Source organism: Cetorhinus maximus, chromosome 32, assembly GCF_964194155.1.
Source record: "Cetorhinus maximus chromosome 32, sCetMax3.hap1.1, whole genome shotgun sequence".
NCBI classification, from domain to species: Eukaryota; Metazoa; Chordata; class Chondrichthyes; order Lamniformes; family Cetorhinidae; genus Cetorhinus; species Cetorhinus maximus.
The window spans coordinates 3,290,704-3,307,178 of record NC_135910.1 but is presented as its reverse complement, the minus strand read 5'-3'; the positions used below and the strand labels follow the sequence as shown (position 1 = coordinate 3,307,178).

General features: G+C 46.2%; 1 protein-coding gene across 3 annotated transcripts in view; it reads right to left on the bottom strand.

Moving 5' to 3' along the window:
• Positions 1-16,475, bottom strand: part of rnaset2l (ribonuclease T2, like) — a 60,993-nt gene that overhangs the window by 17,352 nt on the left and 27,166 nt on the right. For 2 of the 3 annotated variants that reach the window (XM_078533381.1, XM_078533382.1), the window contains exons 5-7: positions 15,139-15,196; positions 6,216-6,280; positions 1,131-1,244 (exon numbers count right to left, since the gene is read on the bottom strand). In XM_078533381.1, the coding sequence (XP_078389507.1) occupies positions 1,131-1,244; positions 6,216-6,280; positions 15,139-15,196 (237 nt within the window). The remainder of the gene's footprint in view (positions 1-1,130; positions 1,245-6,215; positions 6,281-15,138; positions 15,197-16,475) is intronic. The other variant, XM_078533383.1, reaches the window with a different exon arrangement.

Sequence of the window (16,475 nt, the reverse complement as noted above, 5' to 3'; positions counted from 1 at the left end):
GTGGACGATCACAAACTGTTTTTGGCCTTCTCGTCATATTGTCCCCCTCCACCCGCCTTTACGCCTGATGCCGACGGGGCCGGAACATTCCGACCACAATGAACTGACTGGCCTCCTTCTGTGCTGTAACTATTCTGTGATCAGGAACTGTAACTCGTACTTGCACAACCAAATATTTACTCAACAAACTGGAGTCTCTGAACATGCAGCATGCTTATGATTACATCTTGCCATATTTTGTGGATCATTGGACAGACTGACAAGGCACCAATAAAGAGTGAGCATACAAAAACGTTGGAATGTCTGCATTTGGGAAATAAATAGTTGTCAGAACATTATTGATCATACTCACTGATCATACTCTCTGTGTGCCTTACCAAGCTTACAGTGAAGTTCTATCAACATGCCTGATGTGGCAACCTTATAAAATTTGGCAAAATACAATGAGAATTGCTTTCAAATACCTGTAAATTTCTTGTGCACTGCCTGTGGATAGCTGACTTGGCATTGACTCTGCTACCTCTACCTATGTTCCTCTCACTTTGCTGTTTAGAATAGGATGTCCCTCACCACCAAAATGTATCACCCTTCTAGCCAACAGCTCCTAGAACAGGACCTTCAGAGCTGCAGTTTGAAATAGTGCCATTATAACTCTCAGGCTTGTTGCAGCCATTTCATCTCCTCAAAAGCATCACAGATATAAGGCAACTAGAATCTGTTCCAGAGCTGCTAGCACCAAAAATCCATTCTGGAACCTCAGTATTCTTCCTGCATATTATGTAATGAGTTGGCACAATGCCAGTATAATATGCAAAACGGCTGACCTTCCATTACATCACAAATTTATCTTTTAGTGCTACAGATGCGTGCATCACCCAAACATCAACAGTCCATGCGCTGAATGTTTGTACCACATTGTCAAACACATCATTGAATACATAATGTGACTCAGTACACCATGCAATTAAACATCAGTGTCCTGATAAAGAGGGACACTTGAGGGTGTGGGTGGAATACAAAATGTATCAATGGTATAGTTGTAAATAGACAAATATTTTGGATGTGTCTAATTAGAGTTTTAAAACTCATTGTTCTGGGCTTTCTCTTGATACATTGACTGCATAACTCACGCATCGATGGAGAATTTTGTCCGGAGCTCAAGCACCAGGCTAAAGTACTTGTGTGGGCAGGACATGCTGTCAGCACATGCTCCACAGGTGCCATGTTTATACCATTCGTCTTGCCTGTAACATAGGGAAAATCTTTAAATCATAATGCATACTTGTAGCATTAACATGAAAAGAAACAAATCAGTTAGTATATCTGCACATCAGCAGATTCAAACCTGGAAAAACAAACATATCCTGTACATTTTATTCTCTGTATAGTCACAGATGAGGAAATGACCCTTTAAATGTTTCCATTCCTGCTTAGCGTTTCATCAGATTCAGTGGAGTATTTCATCTCATATTTAACCTTGGATTGCTATGGACAAGATATTTCACCAAGGAACAAAAATGCTGCTCCATTGTGGGGGAAGAAACTGCATTATCAGGTTTCTATCTGACTCAAGATAACTGGCACAAAATATTGATCTGGTCTTCTATTGGAAGCAACTGAATAAATTTTCAATTGTAGGCTTTGATGGCCTATAAAAAGTAACCTTTGAAGCTCATGAGCACTGGAATAAAGTGGTTCAGAAAGGTAAGAAAATGGTTTAAACTCATTAAAGAGCAAAGATTATAATGAATATAATGGAATACTTTTCAATCCACCAGGGCATTGCATGTAGGGAGTCAATACAAAGTCCTTAGGTGAATTGGAGCTATTTGAGCCATGAGAAGGAAGATGGTGAAAGGACAATGGAAGTGGGGGCTTGGCTCAAAATACTTGCACTTCTCATCTCTTGCCACCCCTCAGTTAGTACCCCACATGTTGCCTCATGTCCTGATGGCTGAGCCTGCCCCTGCACAGGTGCAGCGGAGCAGTTTTTGATGCAGCCTTCACAGACTCCCGAACCCAGAGAACATTGGCCGAGTGAATTCTCAACGTCAGAGCTGGGATATGAGCAGACTGCATCTACCTTTACTGAAGCCACAGAAGTTGCACCACGTAGCATTGCTAGGAAGAGTAAAGATTCCTAGTTGCACAAGGATATGCACATGGGTGTGTTACACAATGTTAGATTGTTAAGCTTCTGTTTAATTTATGAGCCATTTATTTTATTTGTTTGCACCTCATTTTCCTCTCTTGTCCATTTGATTGCTACTTGGCAAGTGTCCATCTCGCTTGTGACGACTGGTAAGGCAAGACTTAATGGCGAGCAAAGGAAGGCTGTGAAAGGGATTCTCGGTTAATTGCAGGACTGTTTTATGGTGGGGGAAGGATTGGGTTGGGGTGTGGGTTTTGCATGTGGCTGCCAAATGCGTTCACTGGTAGAACCTAACTGAACATTGCCATTATGGGTCGCCATAATGGTAACCTATGCCATCCTGGGTAGCAATGTGCACTGCTGCTGCTGCATTGGCCGCATCATGTTCCTCCTCCTCCTCTTCTGAAGAGGTTCTATGCTCTGTTCCTTACTCCTTCTGAAGGTCCAAACCTCATTGCTGTGCAATGTTGTGCTGAACGCAGCACACTACAGTCATTCTGGATCGTTGACTAATGTGTGATGAAGGGCTCCTCAGATCTATTGAGGTACCAGAACCACATCTTCAGCATGCCAATTGCTTGATCAATGACACATCAGGCTGTCATATGGCTTTCATTATGGTGCTCCTTGGTCTTATTGCATGGATTTCTCATGAATGTAATCAATCACTTTTAAGCGGGTACCCCTTATCTACAAGCAGCCAGCTGGAAGATCTGCTTCAATCAGGGAGAGTGGACCGGAGCAGGACAAAAACATCATGGCAGCCTGCATAATCACCTTTTTGTTGTTGCACAACAGTACATTGATGGAGTGGAAGTCCTTGAGGTTGACAAACACTGGGTGATCTAAATGTGCCTTAATTGCCACATGTGTGAAGTCCATTATGTCCTGCGGCTGTGGGAAACCAGCCAGAACTGCAAACCCAAGCACCTGCTCATTCTGACTGGCAGTCTTTGGTGACAAAATGTACGTTGATAGTAAGCATGATGTCTGTATGATGCATTTGTGGGCAGTTGACTGCAAGATCCTGCAGAGGTCTGCAACATGGAAGGATGCAGAGGCAAAGAGTTCGAGGGTGGTGGTAACCACCAGGTCCACTTAGCAGCAAGTCTTCTTCCAGCAGGTTACAAATGTCCGCCACCACCTGCCGTGAGACACTAAGCCTCCCGAGACACTGCTGCTCCGACAGGAAGCTGATCCTCTCTCTGCACACCTTGTAGGTATCATGTTCTGTGAGCTACATCTCTCTACTCATCCCCTTTCTCCTGTGGAGTGTCAGATCTATGACGAGACAGCTGCTGCTGTTGATGCTGCTGGTCATTTTGTTGATACCCACTCTGATAGATCATAATCATAGCTGCAAAGTGGAGGTCACATGCGCAAACCTCCAAAGTAATGAAATTCACTTGAAAGATAGTTTAAGTAAACTCTGAGAACAAGTAAGCAGAAGCCTTTGACATAATTGGGCAAGGAATCAGTTGTAAGTTTTCAGTACTTTAAGGGGACAATTTTCTCCCTGTCGGGCGGGCCGGTTGGGAGTGGGCGCGAGCAAGCGCAGAGCTGATTGCTGCCCGCAGTCGGCTGTGCGCCACCATTTTGTGTGGGCGGGCCAATTAAGGCCCACCCAGCGTGTTGCGGACCAGGAAGCGCTCAGCGCTACCTGTGTGAGCGAGGGGGGGAGGGAGAGTTGGGGCCTGTGCTCTTTAAGAGCGCAGAAATCTCCCTGAGGCACGGAGCTGCCTCAGGGAGATTAAGTTCAGTTCCAAAGATGTTTAAAATCAAAAAATAAAATTATTCAGACATGTCCCCTCATGTGACAGTGTCACATGAGTTGGGACATGTTTATGTATTTTTAAAAAGTTTTTATTTAATTTATAAACCCTTCATGAAACATCATCTCACCCGCGGATGGGGTTTCATGAGAAATGCGAAGGCTGCCTGGGCGAGCCCTGACAAGCACTTTTATTAGGTAATTAATGGCCTTAACGAACCTTTGCCAGTTCGGCAGGTACGCAGCCGACTCCGCTGCGCACCTGCCGAACTGAAGATCGGAATGACGTGCGGTGAGCACACGTCATTTTACACGTCGGCGTGTGGGGCCCGCCCCCACACTCCGAACGGAAGATTCTGGCTTAAGGGAATTTTTGCCAGTCATTTCTTCAGCCCCTTCAATTGCCACTGTGCTCTCACCTTGCTTTCACTGGTGAGTTCCAGGAAGTCCAGTGAACCCATGCACCCATGGTTTAACCCGAAAACCCCTGTTAATATCGTTAACAATGAGTTCATAACATGTTGAAATTGCCAATGCGCCTGACCTGAGGGGTCAGCTCACACCCAGCCTAATGCACTGCAATTAAATGTGGAAGTCTGTCGATTGGAGCCAGCTACCTGACAAGCTGTCAGATTTAACATTTTTAATCTCCCACCCACTCTAAACCCACTCATTCCTGGAAGTAAAAATTCTCCTCATTCTGTCCTTATTTTTATATTTCCTTTGGTGGAAGGGTTTAGTTGAGCTTTGTCAAGTTTCCATTGTAAACATTGATATAGGAATTTACTGGGGGAAGTTGACAGTAATTGCATGGAGACATAGGGCTGGATTTGACACTGAGGACGGGCTCCCCACACCCCAGCATAAATTTCGAGAGTGATCCCACACCCCAGCATAAATTTCAGCCCACCTCAGCTTAGCTGGCTCACCTCATGTTAATCTTTCAAACCAGGCCCTTAAATTAGTAGGACTTCCACCCATTTCCAGGAGGATGTCCCACCTCATAGAGCTACCGACCAATCGGAGGCCAGCAGCTCTGCACATTTACAGTGCTAAGCAGGAGTGGTGGCCACTGCTGGTACTGCAGGTATGCCAAGGAGGTGGCATTCAGTGATGGACCTAGACATTCAAGTAAGTCTGAGATCTCAGTGGAGGCAGGCTGACAGGCTTCAATGAGACAGGTTGGGGGGGCAGGGTGGTCATGGGGAGTCAAAACTGTGGAAGGAGGACCTTTGATTGACAGAGGGGGCCTAGGAAGGAGGCACCCCATTCCCCTTTAACTGACCTGCAGCCCACGGGATTAAACCTGTCTAGCTACACATTGGGCACGGGCCTTTCCCGCCGCCCGTTATATCGGAGCAGTGGCAGGATTAGGCCCTTAATTGGACATTAATTGCCCACTTAAGGGCCACAATTGGCGAGCGCCCCGAGGTCATCCTGCGCTCGTGCGATATTTTGGTCAGCAGGCATGTGGAAAAGTCGGAAGCATGCCTGACGACAATTAGGAGGCCAATTAGTGTAACTAAAGTTGCAATTGGCTCTCAATTTCCGTGGTCCATCCAACCTTACGGTTGGCGGACGGACAAATCGGCCACGTGGACTTTGGGCGGGATGAAGTTTCCAAGGGCGGGATGAGGTTTCCGTTTTTAAATTTAAAAAAATAAAAATGTATGGACAGCACTTTTATCATTTAAATGTTCAAGAGACTAATTGTGATGCTTGGACATTTTTCTCCTGATTGTAAAAACTTTAATTGTTTTCAAGTCTTCAGCTCCCGGAAGCAGCTCTCTGTCTTCAGGGAGCTTTCATTCCATACTCCCCCGTGCCCGCGTTTACATCGGCGCTTGCCTTCCTCCCACCCCCACCATGGCAGTGCTGAGCATTTCAAGCTCGCACTTCACGCTGGCTGGCCATTAATTGGCCAGCCAGCATGAAATCGCGGTCAGGGGCCCATCGCGGTTGGCAGTCCGTTCCCCAGCCAATCCTGGACCCACCGATCACACCCGGCCACCAACCTAAAAATTCCCAACTATCCCTATTTATATGTGTTTAAATGCCCATCACCTGTTTCCCTTAACAATGTAATTGACATTAACAAACCTTAACAATGTGATTGATAAGACATTGACAACATTCTGATATTCCATCAGCTAGTCCATCCAGTGACATCTCCAATGAATGTCTTCCTGATCAGATAGGTTCAGGCAGGAATTAGGAAAGCACTGCAGCAGTCCGATTAGAGCTTGTAAAAGTATTCACGCAATGATTAACAATGTGATTGACAATGCTTACCAAAATTTGAAAGCATCCTTTTTGACGAGACTTGGCCAGTAGTGGTGCAAGTCAACCTGAAGATCCTGAAATAGAAGGAACAAAAGGACTTAAAGTTTAAATGAAAATCAGCAGCAGGTTTTCATAATAAACTTTATTATTACTAATGTCTGTGGCACTACAATTATTCCCTTTATTTTTATTCATTCACGGAATGTGGGCTTCGCTGGCTAGGCCAGCATTTATTGCCCTTGAGAAGGTGGTGGTGAACTGCATTCTTGAACTGCTGCAGTCCATGTGGTGTAGGTACACCCACAGTGCTGTTAGGGAGGAAGTTCCAGGATTTTGACACAATGACAGTGAAGGAACGGCGATATATTTCCAAGTCAGGATGATGAGTGGCTTGGAGGGTAACTTCCAGGTGGTGGTATTCTCGTGTGCCTGCTGCCCCTGTCCCTCTAGGTGGTAGTGGTCGTGGGTTTGAAAGGTGCTGTCGAAGGAGCCTTGGTGAATTCCTGCAGTGCATCTTGTAGATGGTACACACTGCAGCTACTGTGCGTTGGTGGTGCAGCGAGTGAATGTTTGTGGATGGGGTACCGGACGGTGTCAAGCTTCTTGAGTGTTGTGGGAGCTGCACTCGTCCAGGCAAATGGGGAGTATTCCATCGTACTCCTGACTTGTGCCTTGTAGATGGTGGACAGGCATTAGGGAGTCAGGGGGTGAGCTACTTGCCGCAGGATTCCTAGCCTCTGACCTGCTCTTGTAGCCACAGTATTTATATCACAGAATCGCACAGTGCAGAAGAGGCCGTTCGGCCCATCGGGGCTGCACCGAGAGTTTAGTTTCTGGTCAGTGGTAAGCCCCCAGGATGTTGCTGGTGGGGGATTCATTGATGATAATGCCATTGAACATCAAGGGACGATGGTTAGATTCTCTCTTGTTGGAGATGGTCATTACCTGGCATTTGTGTAGCACAAATGTTACTTGCCACTTGTCAGCCCATGCCTGGATATTGTCCAGGCCTTGCTGCATTTGGACATGGACTGCTTCAGTATCTGAGGAGTTGTGAATGATGCAGAACATTGTGCAATCATTAGCGAACATCCCCACTTCTGACCTTATGATGGAAGGAAGGTCATTGATGAAGCAGCTGAAGGTGGTTGGGCCGAGGGCATTACCCTGAGGAACTCCTGCAGTGATGTCCTGGAGCTGAGATGACTGACCTCCAACAACCACAACCATCTTCCTCTATGCTAGGTATGATTTCAACAGTGGAGAGTTTTCCCCCTGATTCCCATTGACCCCAGCTTTGCTCGGGCTCCTTGATGCCACACTCGGTCAAATGCGGCCTTGATGTCAAGGGCAGTTTCTCTCACCTCACCTCTGGGTTGCAGTCCTTTTGTCCCTGTTTGAATAAAGGCTGTAATGAGGTCAGGAGCTGAGTGGCCCTGGCGGAACCCAAACTGGGCATCAGTGAGCAGGTTATTGCTCAGCAAGTGCTGCTTGATACACTGTTGATGCCGCCTTCAATTACTTCACTGATGATCGAGAGTAGACTGACAGGGCAGTAATTGGTTGGGTTGGATTTGCTTTTTGTGTACAGGACATACCTGGGCAATTTTCCACATAGCCGGGTAGATGCCAGTATTGCAGCTCTACTGGAACAGCCTGGCTAGGGGCGCAACAAGTTCTGGAGCACAAGTCTTCAGTACTGTTGCTGGAATATTGTCAGGGCCCATAGCCTTTGCAGTATCCAGTGCCTTCAGCCATTTCTTGATATCATGTAGAGTGAACTGAGTTGGCTGAAGACTGGCGTCAGTGATACTGGGTACCTCCGGAGATGAATCATCAACTCGGCACTTCTGGCAGAAGATTTTTGCAAATGCTTCAGCCTTATCTTTTGCACAGATGTGCTGGGCTCTCCCATCATTGAGGATGAGGATATTTGTGGAGCCTGCTCCCCTAGTGAGTTGTTTAATTATCCACCATCATTTATGACTAGATGTGGCAGGACTGCAGAACTTAGATCTGATCCGTTGGTTGTGGAATCGCTCATCTTTGCCTATCTCATGCTGCTTATACTGTTTGGCATGCAAGTAGCCTGAGTTGTAGCTTCACCAGGTTGACACCTTATTTTTTAGGCTTGCCTGGTGCTGCTCCTGGCATCCCCTCTCGCACTCTTCATTGAACCAGGGTTGATCCCCTGGCTTGGTAGTAATGGTCGACATGCGGATATGCCAGGCCACGAGGTTACAGATTGTGGTTGAGTACAGTTCAGCTGCTGCTGATGGCCCAAAACACCTCATGGATGTCCCATCTTGAGTTGCTGGACCTGTTCGAATCTATACCATTTAGCACGGTGGTAGCACCACACAACACAATGAAGGGTATCCTAATGTGAAGATGGGACTTCGTCTCCAATAGGACTGTGTGATGGTCGCTCCTGCTAATACTGTCATGGACAGATGCATTTGCGGCAAGCAGTTTGATGAGGATGAAGCCAAGTATGTTTTTCCCTCACCACCTGCCACAGACCCAGTCTAGCAGCTATGTCCTTTATGACTTGACCAGTAGTGGTGCTACTGAGCCACTCTTGGTGATGGACATTGAAGTCTCCCACCCAGAGTACATTTTTGCACTTGCCCCCCATATGTTAGTAAGGAGGAATTTCTGGTGCCTAAATCACTGCGAAGTGGTCCATCTGGTTACATTATTTATATATTCCATAGTGGTTTATCAACTGAGTGGCTTGGTAGGCCATTTCAGAGGGCAGTTAAGAATCAACCACATTGCTGTGGGTCTGGAATCACATGTAGGCTAGACCAGGTAAGGACGGCAGATTTCCCTCCCTAAAGGGCGTTAGTGAACCAGATGGGTTTTTATGACAATCAACAATGGTTTCATGATCATCATTAGACTTTTAATTCCAGATTTTTATTGAATTCAGATTCCACCATCTGCCGTCGTGGGAGTCGAATTCGGGTGCAGTGACAATGTCGCTATGCCACCGCCTACCCCATGAGGGTGAAGAAGTACTTTCAGTTTAAGAGCACTTTTCCCAGGAACATTACTTAGGAAAAATAATAATGATAGGCTCTCCTTCCTGCAGAGGCGTTCTACTGCTATAAGAGTGAATAAGCAGCTTGTGGACGTATGCCGATATACCTTGATAAAAACAAAAAACTGTGGATGCTGGAAATCCAAAACAAAAACAGAATTACCTGGAAAAACTCAGCAGGTCTGGCAGCATCGGCAGAGAAGAATAAAGTTGACGTTTCGAGTCCTCATGACCCTTCAACAGAACTGAGTAAAATTAGGAGGGGGGTGAAATATAAGCTGGTTTAAGGTGGGGCGGGGGGGGAGAAGTGGGGAGGGGGGGGTTGTAGGGACAAGCAAGCAGTGATAGGAGCAGATAATCAAAAGATGTCACAGACAAAAGAACAAAGAGGTGTTGAAGGTGGTGATATTATCTAAGAGAATGTGCTAATTAAGAATGGATGGCAGGACACACAAGGTACAGCTGTAGTGGGGATGGGGTGGAAAGACTAACAGGGCATAAAAGGTATAAATTTAAAAATAATGGAAATAGGTGGGAAAAGAAAAATCTATATAAATTATTGGAAAAAACAAAAGGGAGGGGGAAGAAATGGAAAGGGTGTGGGGATGGAGGAGGGAGTTGAAGATCTAAAGTTGTTGAATTCAATATTCAGTCCAAAAGGCTGTAAAGTGCCTAGTCGGAAGACGAGGTGCTGTTCCTCCAGTTTGCGTTGAGCTTCACTGGAACAATGCAGCAAGCCAAGGACAGACATGTGGGCAAGAGAGCAGGGCGGAGAATGACCCAAACCTCCCTGTCGCTTGCCATTTTAACACTCCACCCTGCTCTCTTGCCCACATGTCTGTCCTTGGCTTGCTGCATTGTTTCAGTGAAGCTCAACGCAAACTGGAGGAACAGCACCTCATCTTCCGACTAGGCACTTTACAGCCTTCCGGACTGAATATTGAATTCAACAACTTTAGATCTTGAATTCCCTCCTCCATCCCCACCCCATTTCCATTTCTTCCCCCTCCCTTTTGTTTTTTCCAATAATTTATTTAGATTTTTCTTTTCCCACCTATTTCCATTATTTTTAAATCTATACCTTTTATGCCCTGTTAGTCTTTCCACCCCACCCCCACTAGAGCTATCTGTACCTTGTGTGTCCTGCCATCCATTCTTAATTAGCACATTCTCTTAGATAATATCACCACCTTCAACACCTCTTTGTTCTTTTGTCTGTGACATCTTTTGATTATCTGCTCCTATCACTGCTTGCTTGTCCCTACAACCACCCACCCCCAGCCCCCACTTCTCTCCCCCCACCTTAAACCAGCTTATATTTCACCCCTCTCCTAATTTTACTCAGTTCTGTTGAAGGGTCATGAGGACTCGAAATGTCAACTTTATTCAATGCTGCCAGACCTGCTGAGTTTTTCCAGGGAATTCTGTTTTTGTTTTGCCGATACACCTTATTTAATGTAGCTATATGCTCATGTTCCTGTCATTACAGCCACTATAAACTGCATGCTTTAAAGTTAGTTGCAATGGCTGCTCCTCTTAACTGAAAATTCTCACTTGTTACACTCAGGGCATCATAAAGGAGAAAGAACATTTATGCCAAGGATTCACTTTTAGGCATTCTCTAATCTATATGAGGAGGACTTGAAGTCCTTGGAAGGAATGCCAGATGCCTCATGCATCTTTCCTACTGGTAACTAGATACAATAGTAAGTTCAAGAACACATATATCACACACTGCCACCATAAATCTATTGCACTGGATGCTTTCACACATTTCAGTTTTGTAGAGTTGTCTTGAAACAGTTTCAGAATTTTCATCAGGCGGCAAGATTGGGAGATTTCAGAGTTGCTTTAAAGCACTGAAGGGGAAAGCATATTTGTGATGAGCATGCAGAAGAGGTAGCAGTGGTGCATTTTCAATTTAAAAAATCTCCCATATGATATCTTTGCCAAATGGCTGTTACAAACACAACAAGTTCTGTTCAACTGCCTCTTCAGACTCCTGCTCTTCTCGGCAGTTCCCTTGCTGAATCTGCTGCCCTTCCTCCTCTTGGCTTCTACAATTATAACTCTTTGTAGTGCAAAATTATGCATCAAGCAACAACCTTATCATAATTCAGATGAAAGGTCATCAACCTGAAATGTTGGAAGCAATGTTAACCCAAGTCTGAGGGCAAGGTGGGATCAGGTGGAAGGCTGATTTACCCTGTCCGATATTATTCACTAATTTCAATGGAGAGTAAAATCAGGTGAGGTGTAAAACCAACATTGTACAAAATCCCATCAGTTTACAAAAACGGGATAGGTTAAAATTACCTCCATTGTGTGAAAGTCTGGGGGGAATCTTGTCGAGGTTTCGGAGGTCTTGCCTGCTGGCTGGAGACGACGAGAGACTCATGTTGCCTCTTTTTCGGAAGGCCCACCGAACCACATGCCGACCAGGCAGTGGCGAGGCCACCTTCCCCTTGAATCAAGTCCCCTGGTGGTGGAAGTCTTGCCTACTGAGAGCTGCTGGCCATTCAGAGGTCAGCAGCTCTTGTGCTCCACAAGGAGGCTGTGGCTACTGCTGCAAGGATGGGCAACAGTGTCCTTGGATCATAGAGCAACCCTGGTCACAGGTAAGTGATACAGGGGAGGGTTGGGGGGTTTCACAGGGTGGGGGTTGCAGGGAGAGGGGTGCAGGGGTGTCAGCAGCAAGGGCAGGGGGGTGGGTCTCAGAAGGGCCCCCCCCTCCACTTTCCTATGTCCAGTCCCTCGATCATGCATTGAATACCTTTGATTGACAGACACCCGCTGCCCCCTCAAAGCTGACAAGCAGTCTACGCTTGTTATGCACTCACATGGCGCCAAGCCTGCCTGCAGCTGGGATATTACCAGCGGCAGCGGGATAGGTCCTTAATTGGCTACTTAAGGGCCTCAGTTGGCAGCAGGGCAGGAAGGTCGACCATGGGCTTCCCGTCCAGGACTTAATTCGGGTGGAGGCGGGAAGGCGACATGGTTCCATATGCCACCATCCTGCCTAAGTATAAGCCCTGCCTGCCTCTAAGCTCACCACAAGCAAGAGCACAAGATTCCATCCTCTGTTTCGACCTCCACAGATGCTGCTTCATCTGCTGAGTATTTCCAACATTTTCTGTTCATAGTCCTTGAAATCTTGCCTGGCCTTGCTGGACACCACTTGATTCATCAAGGCGCCTGAATCAGCACTTTAAATGTCAATACTTGCTTGCATCTTAGTATACCTCTTTCTAGCTGATGATCCTGTATGCCAAAAGAGGACAGCTTTGATTGTCTAGGAGTCCCTCTTCCCCCTCCTCTCCCCCTCCCAAAACTTTCATCTATGCATCAAATATTAATGGATGGTAAACAGCCTCAAAATTAAGGATTAGTATTGTTGCTTGGGAAGCTAGCCTTGACTTGCATAATTCAATGTTGATGGTTGAAGATGAGTTAAAAATTCAGAGCAGAATCCATATCTGTTCATGTAAGTCACACCATTGTATAATAGTCCACATAAGCCACAAGGGGGAAATCCATTGCCTTCAGATCTTCAGGAACACTGCCACTCTGTAAAATGCACAGTCCTTTCAGGTTGCTCATGCAAGACTGTGTTCTATGATTCTGGACATCCCAGCCATGTTAACCTCTTTCGCGCATGGATCTTGCCAAGCCCTGTAAGAGCTCTTGATGCTTCACATAGATAGCCTCTCAGTCCTCTGCACGGTCCAACACAAAAGCCCATTCTACTCACTCTCACCATATGGGATAATACCCCAGTCCTTTAATGAAGGACTGGTGCACTTTGGTTTCGATCCCTTTAAGCAAGGTCTATTCCTACCCTTGATAAGGAGACGAGCAGGACAGATGATTCTCCAGGTGAGATCTCATAAAGGCTGCAGTCAACTGCACACAAATCTCTTTAATCCTACACTCAATCCCTCTTGCATTCAAGGCCAACTTGCCTGTTGCCTCCTTACTTGCAGCCTTCACCTGCATGTTAGCCGAATATTACATTTGAACAAGGACATGATTGGACGTGCCCACCTCGACATTCTCCTAGCATTTAGGGAAGCCTCTAGTTTTCTATTGTTCAGTCCACAGTGGAGAGCTTCACTCTTTTAATCCTCATAGTGCATCTACAGTGTTCCTTGCCATTCACATAGCCTGTTTAACTCCCTGTGAGGACTCCTTGCCTCCACCTCACGTCTCAGATCAGGGCAACAGCAGTGGGAGGTACAATGACTTCGCTGCATATTCTACACAGACACCATTCTCAATGCTCAGAACCTGGTGAGCTGCAAGTAATGGATTGCATAATCTGTGCCCAGGCTGCACACTCACAAATGGTGGCCAATGCTTAAGCATCCTCATGTTGGAATATTCAGTAATCACAATGCTTGTAATGTGAGAGAAATGACTTTATAGGAGGACATTATCGGACTCTGATGGGGGAACAAGTTCCACACCCTTAAATGCCCACAACCATTGAAGCAACGAGCAGCAAGATGAGAATCCAAGAAACTTCCACACAGTGCAAGTGAACATCTATTTAGGAATACCCGAAGTCTATACATAGTTGTTCATTCATGCCACTTATGTGCCTTCAAAATGGCTTTATTTTTCTTTTCCTATTACAATGCCTCGGTGCAGCCTCGACAACCACAGCTGAGGTGGAGCTAGCCTGCTGACTGCTATACCCTGTTGACTGTGATTACTTTGTCAGGCGTCCTCTGGTGGCCTGAGGCCTAGAGGCCCCAGCCTGCTAAGGGTCTCCTGCTCCAGCGGAGGTGCACCCTACTCGTCCTGACCTGCTGGAGGTGCTGGGTCACTGGCAGAGGGAGGTGGAGTTGCCAGGCGCCCTTGGAGTGACCTGGGATGAAGCCCCCTGGGCATGGGCTGGCACTCCTCCATCCTGTCAGTGCCTGATAGCACCTTCCTGACTCCTTAAGAAGGGGCACCTGGAGGGAGGTTGAGGTGCCCCATACCCCTCTTGCCTAGACACTGCTGCACTGCATCCATGGCTAGAGTTATGGAGTGCAGGTCCAAGTGCATGTCCGGCAGCCACTGTGTGTTCTCCAGGGCGGCCACCACCCTTTCCATGGAGGCAACCAAGCACTCGCATGCTGGAGCCACGAGAGCAGACAGAACATGGACGGACTCCTTCAGCCTTCACTTCAGTCTGCACATGGCCTCTGGCATCTCTGCCTGATGTTCCCCTGCCTGTCTCTGTATCTCCAACATGTCTCTTAGGGCCAAGTCCAGAGGCTCATCATCTGCATGGGTCTGAGCAGGGACCTGGTCTCCAGCAGTCTTCCGAGTGTCAGACATCTTGGCTATCACTTCCACTGTCAGCTATGGACCCGTGTCAGTGATGTGTTCACCAGATTGTGACCCTGAGCCTGCTCTAGAACCCACCACGGTAAATGTCTCTGCTGGTGCAGGGTGCAGGTGAATGCTGTGACGGTGCATCTCTGAGGATTCTAAGTCATCCTCCTCAGAGGTGGGTAGTGGAGCTGGAGCATGAGCTGTGTGTGGACTGCCTGTTGTATGATGTTGTGTGTGCCTGCGTGCCATCGTGACTTAAAGGTGCTCGGCAGAGCAACAGTTAACATGGGACTGAAGAATGGCACTGACCATGGTATGATGTATAGGGTCACATGGTAATAGACTGAAAGAACAGCCTAGAAAGAACACTCTAGAAGCAGCCTACCTGATTGACAGCAGCACCATGCATGACATTAATTGGGATCTGTACATAGTTAAAGATTAACAATAAATGCTTCATGTTTAAACATACAAGTCTCAAGATCTTATCAAATGTATCACATTATTCAAAATTATAACAGGAAAGTGACTTAAAAGCTTTATTTGGCTATTTTTCCTTACATCAATGTCCTTTTGAGTTAACTTCCAGGTACGATTGCAGCCTGTTTTCCCGTCTGGCCTGGAATAAAACACATGTGACATTATTTAGTTCTGGCTCGCTGTTGAGTCCAGTTCAACCCATCTATACTAGCTAACTCGTTCAATTTGATTTCATCTATCCAATCTATCCAGTACATCTACCCACTCAATTTGACCATTCCAGACAAATCCATCCAGTTCAATCAAAGCCAACTAATTGCTAACTAACCCATTGTACCCAAATAAACATGTAAAATCTCATTATTTTTCTAACCAAACTGCTTTATATTTTTTCCAATTTTTCCCATCTAAAGTCTGAATATACTGACGTTTGCTGGGTAAGAATCTATAAGTGCTGGCAATCCTCTGATACCTTGCCCATTCTTTGGAAAAAAAAATACACAGCAAGTGTTGGTATTCTAATCGATCCTGGACAATTTCAAGGCCTAATCCAGACCTCACCCAATATCCACAAGCATATACTTCCCTGTAGCCACTGCTTTATAATAAGAGTGTGGGACCAAAGATGAATTTTCCTCTCCACAATGTGGATCCATTTCTAGCAAGCCAGTTGTTATTCCAGCTAAATCAGTACAGACAGGAACTTGGAACTTGGGCCCATTGATGGATCAAAAAAGGTTACTTCAAGGTCACCAAATAAAAATCATTGAAAAATATTTTCTTTTTAGGTCATCACTAATATGAGATGGTTTTACCAAACTAAAAAGATACCAAAATAAACACCAACTGCAACCAAAACCCAAGGATACCTCCCCAAATAATTTGTGACTTTATGATGATGTTTACAAGACATTCTGCACCCCGTGATGCCCAGCAGTCACGGATGGCATCGAACATACCAGTGGGCACCACATGCCCTCTCCAGGCCCACTCAGGCAGTTAGAGCGACATCCCCGATGGAGTCTTGTTCTGGTCTGTATAGCTCACTAACTCACCACATTTGTGTAAACCTATAAACGGGTACTTTCTACAGAATATAATAAAGTCACTCTTAGGTCCGAGATTTTGCCAAGTCGGAAGAGCTCCACACCTTAGCCAAAATGGCACCAGAGTCCCAATTCTGGAAGTCCCAAACCCGGCATCCACCACTTTCGCCAGGGGGTGGTGGTGGGGAATGGGGAAGGGCGGTAGGCGTGGTGGTGGGGGGGGCGGGGGGTGTGGGGAATGAGGTATTTTAATACCCACATTCATGGAGGCAGCAACACATTTAAAAGTGGAACTGCCTTGACTCAGAAGGAATTTTCATCACCCAGTTTTCTGACAAAACAACTTGTGGGCTTTAGACATTTGAAAAGATC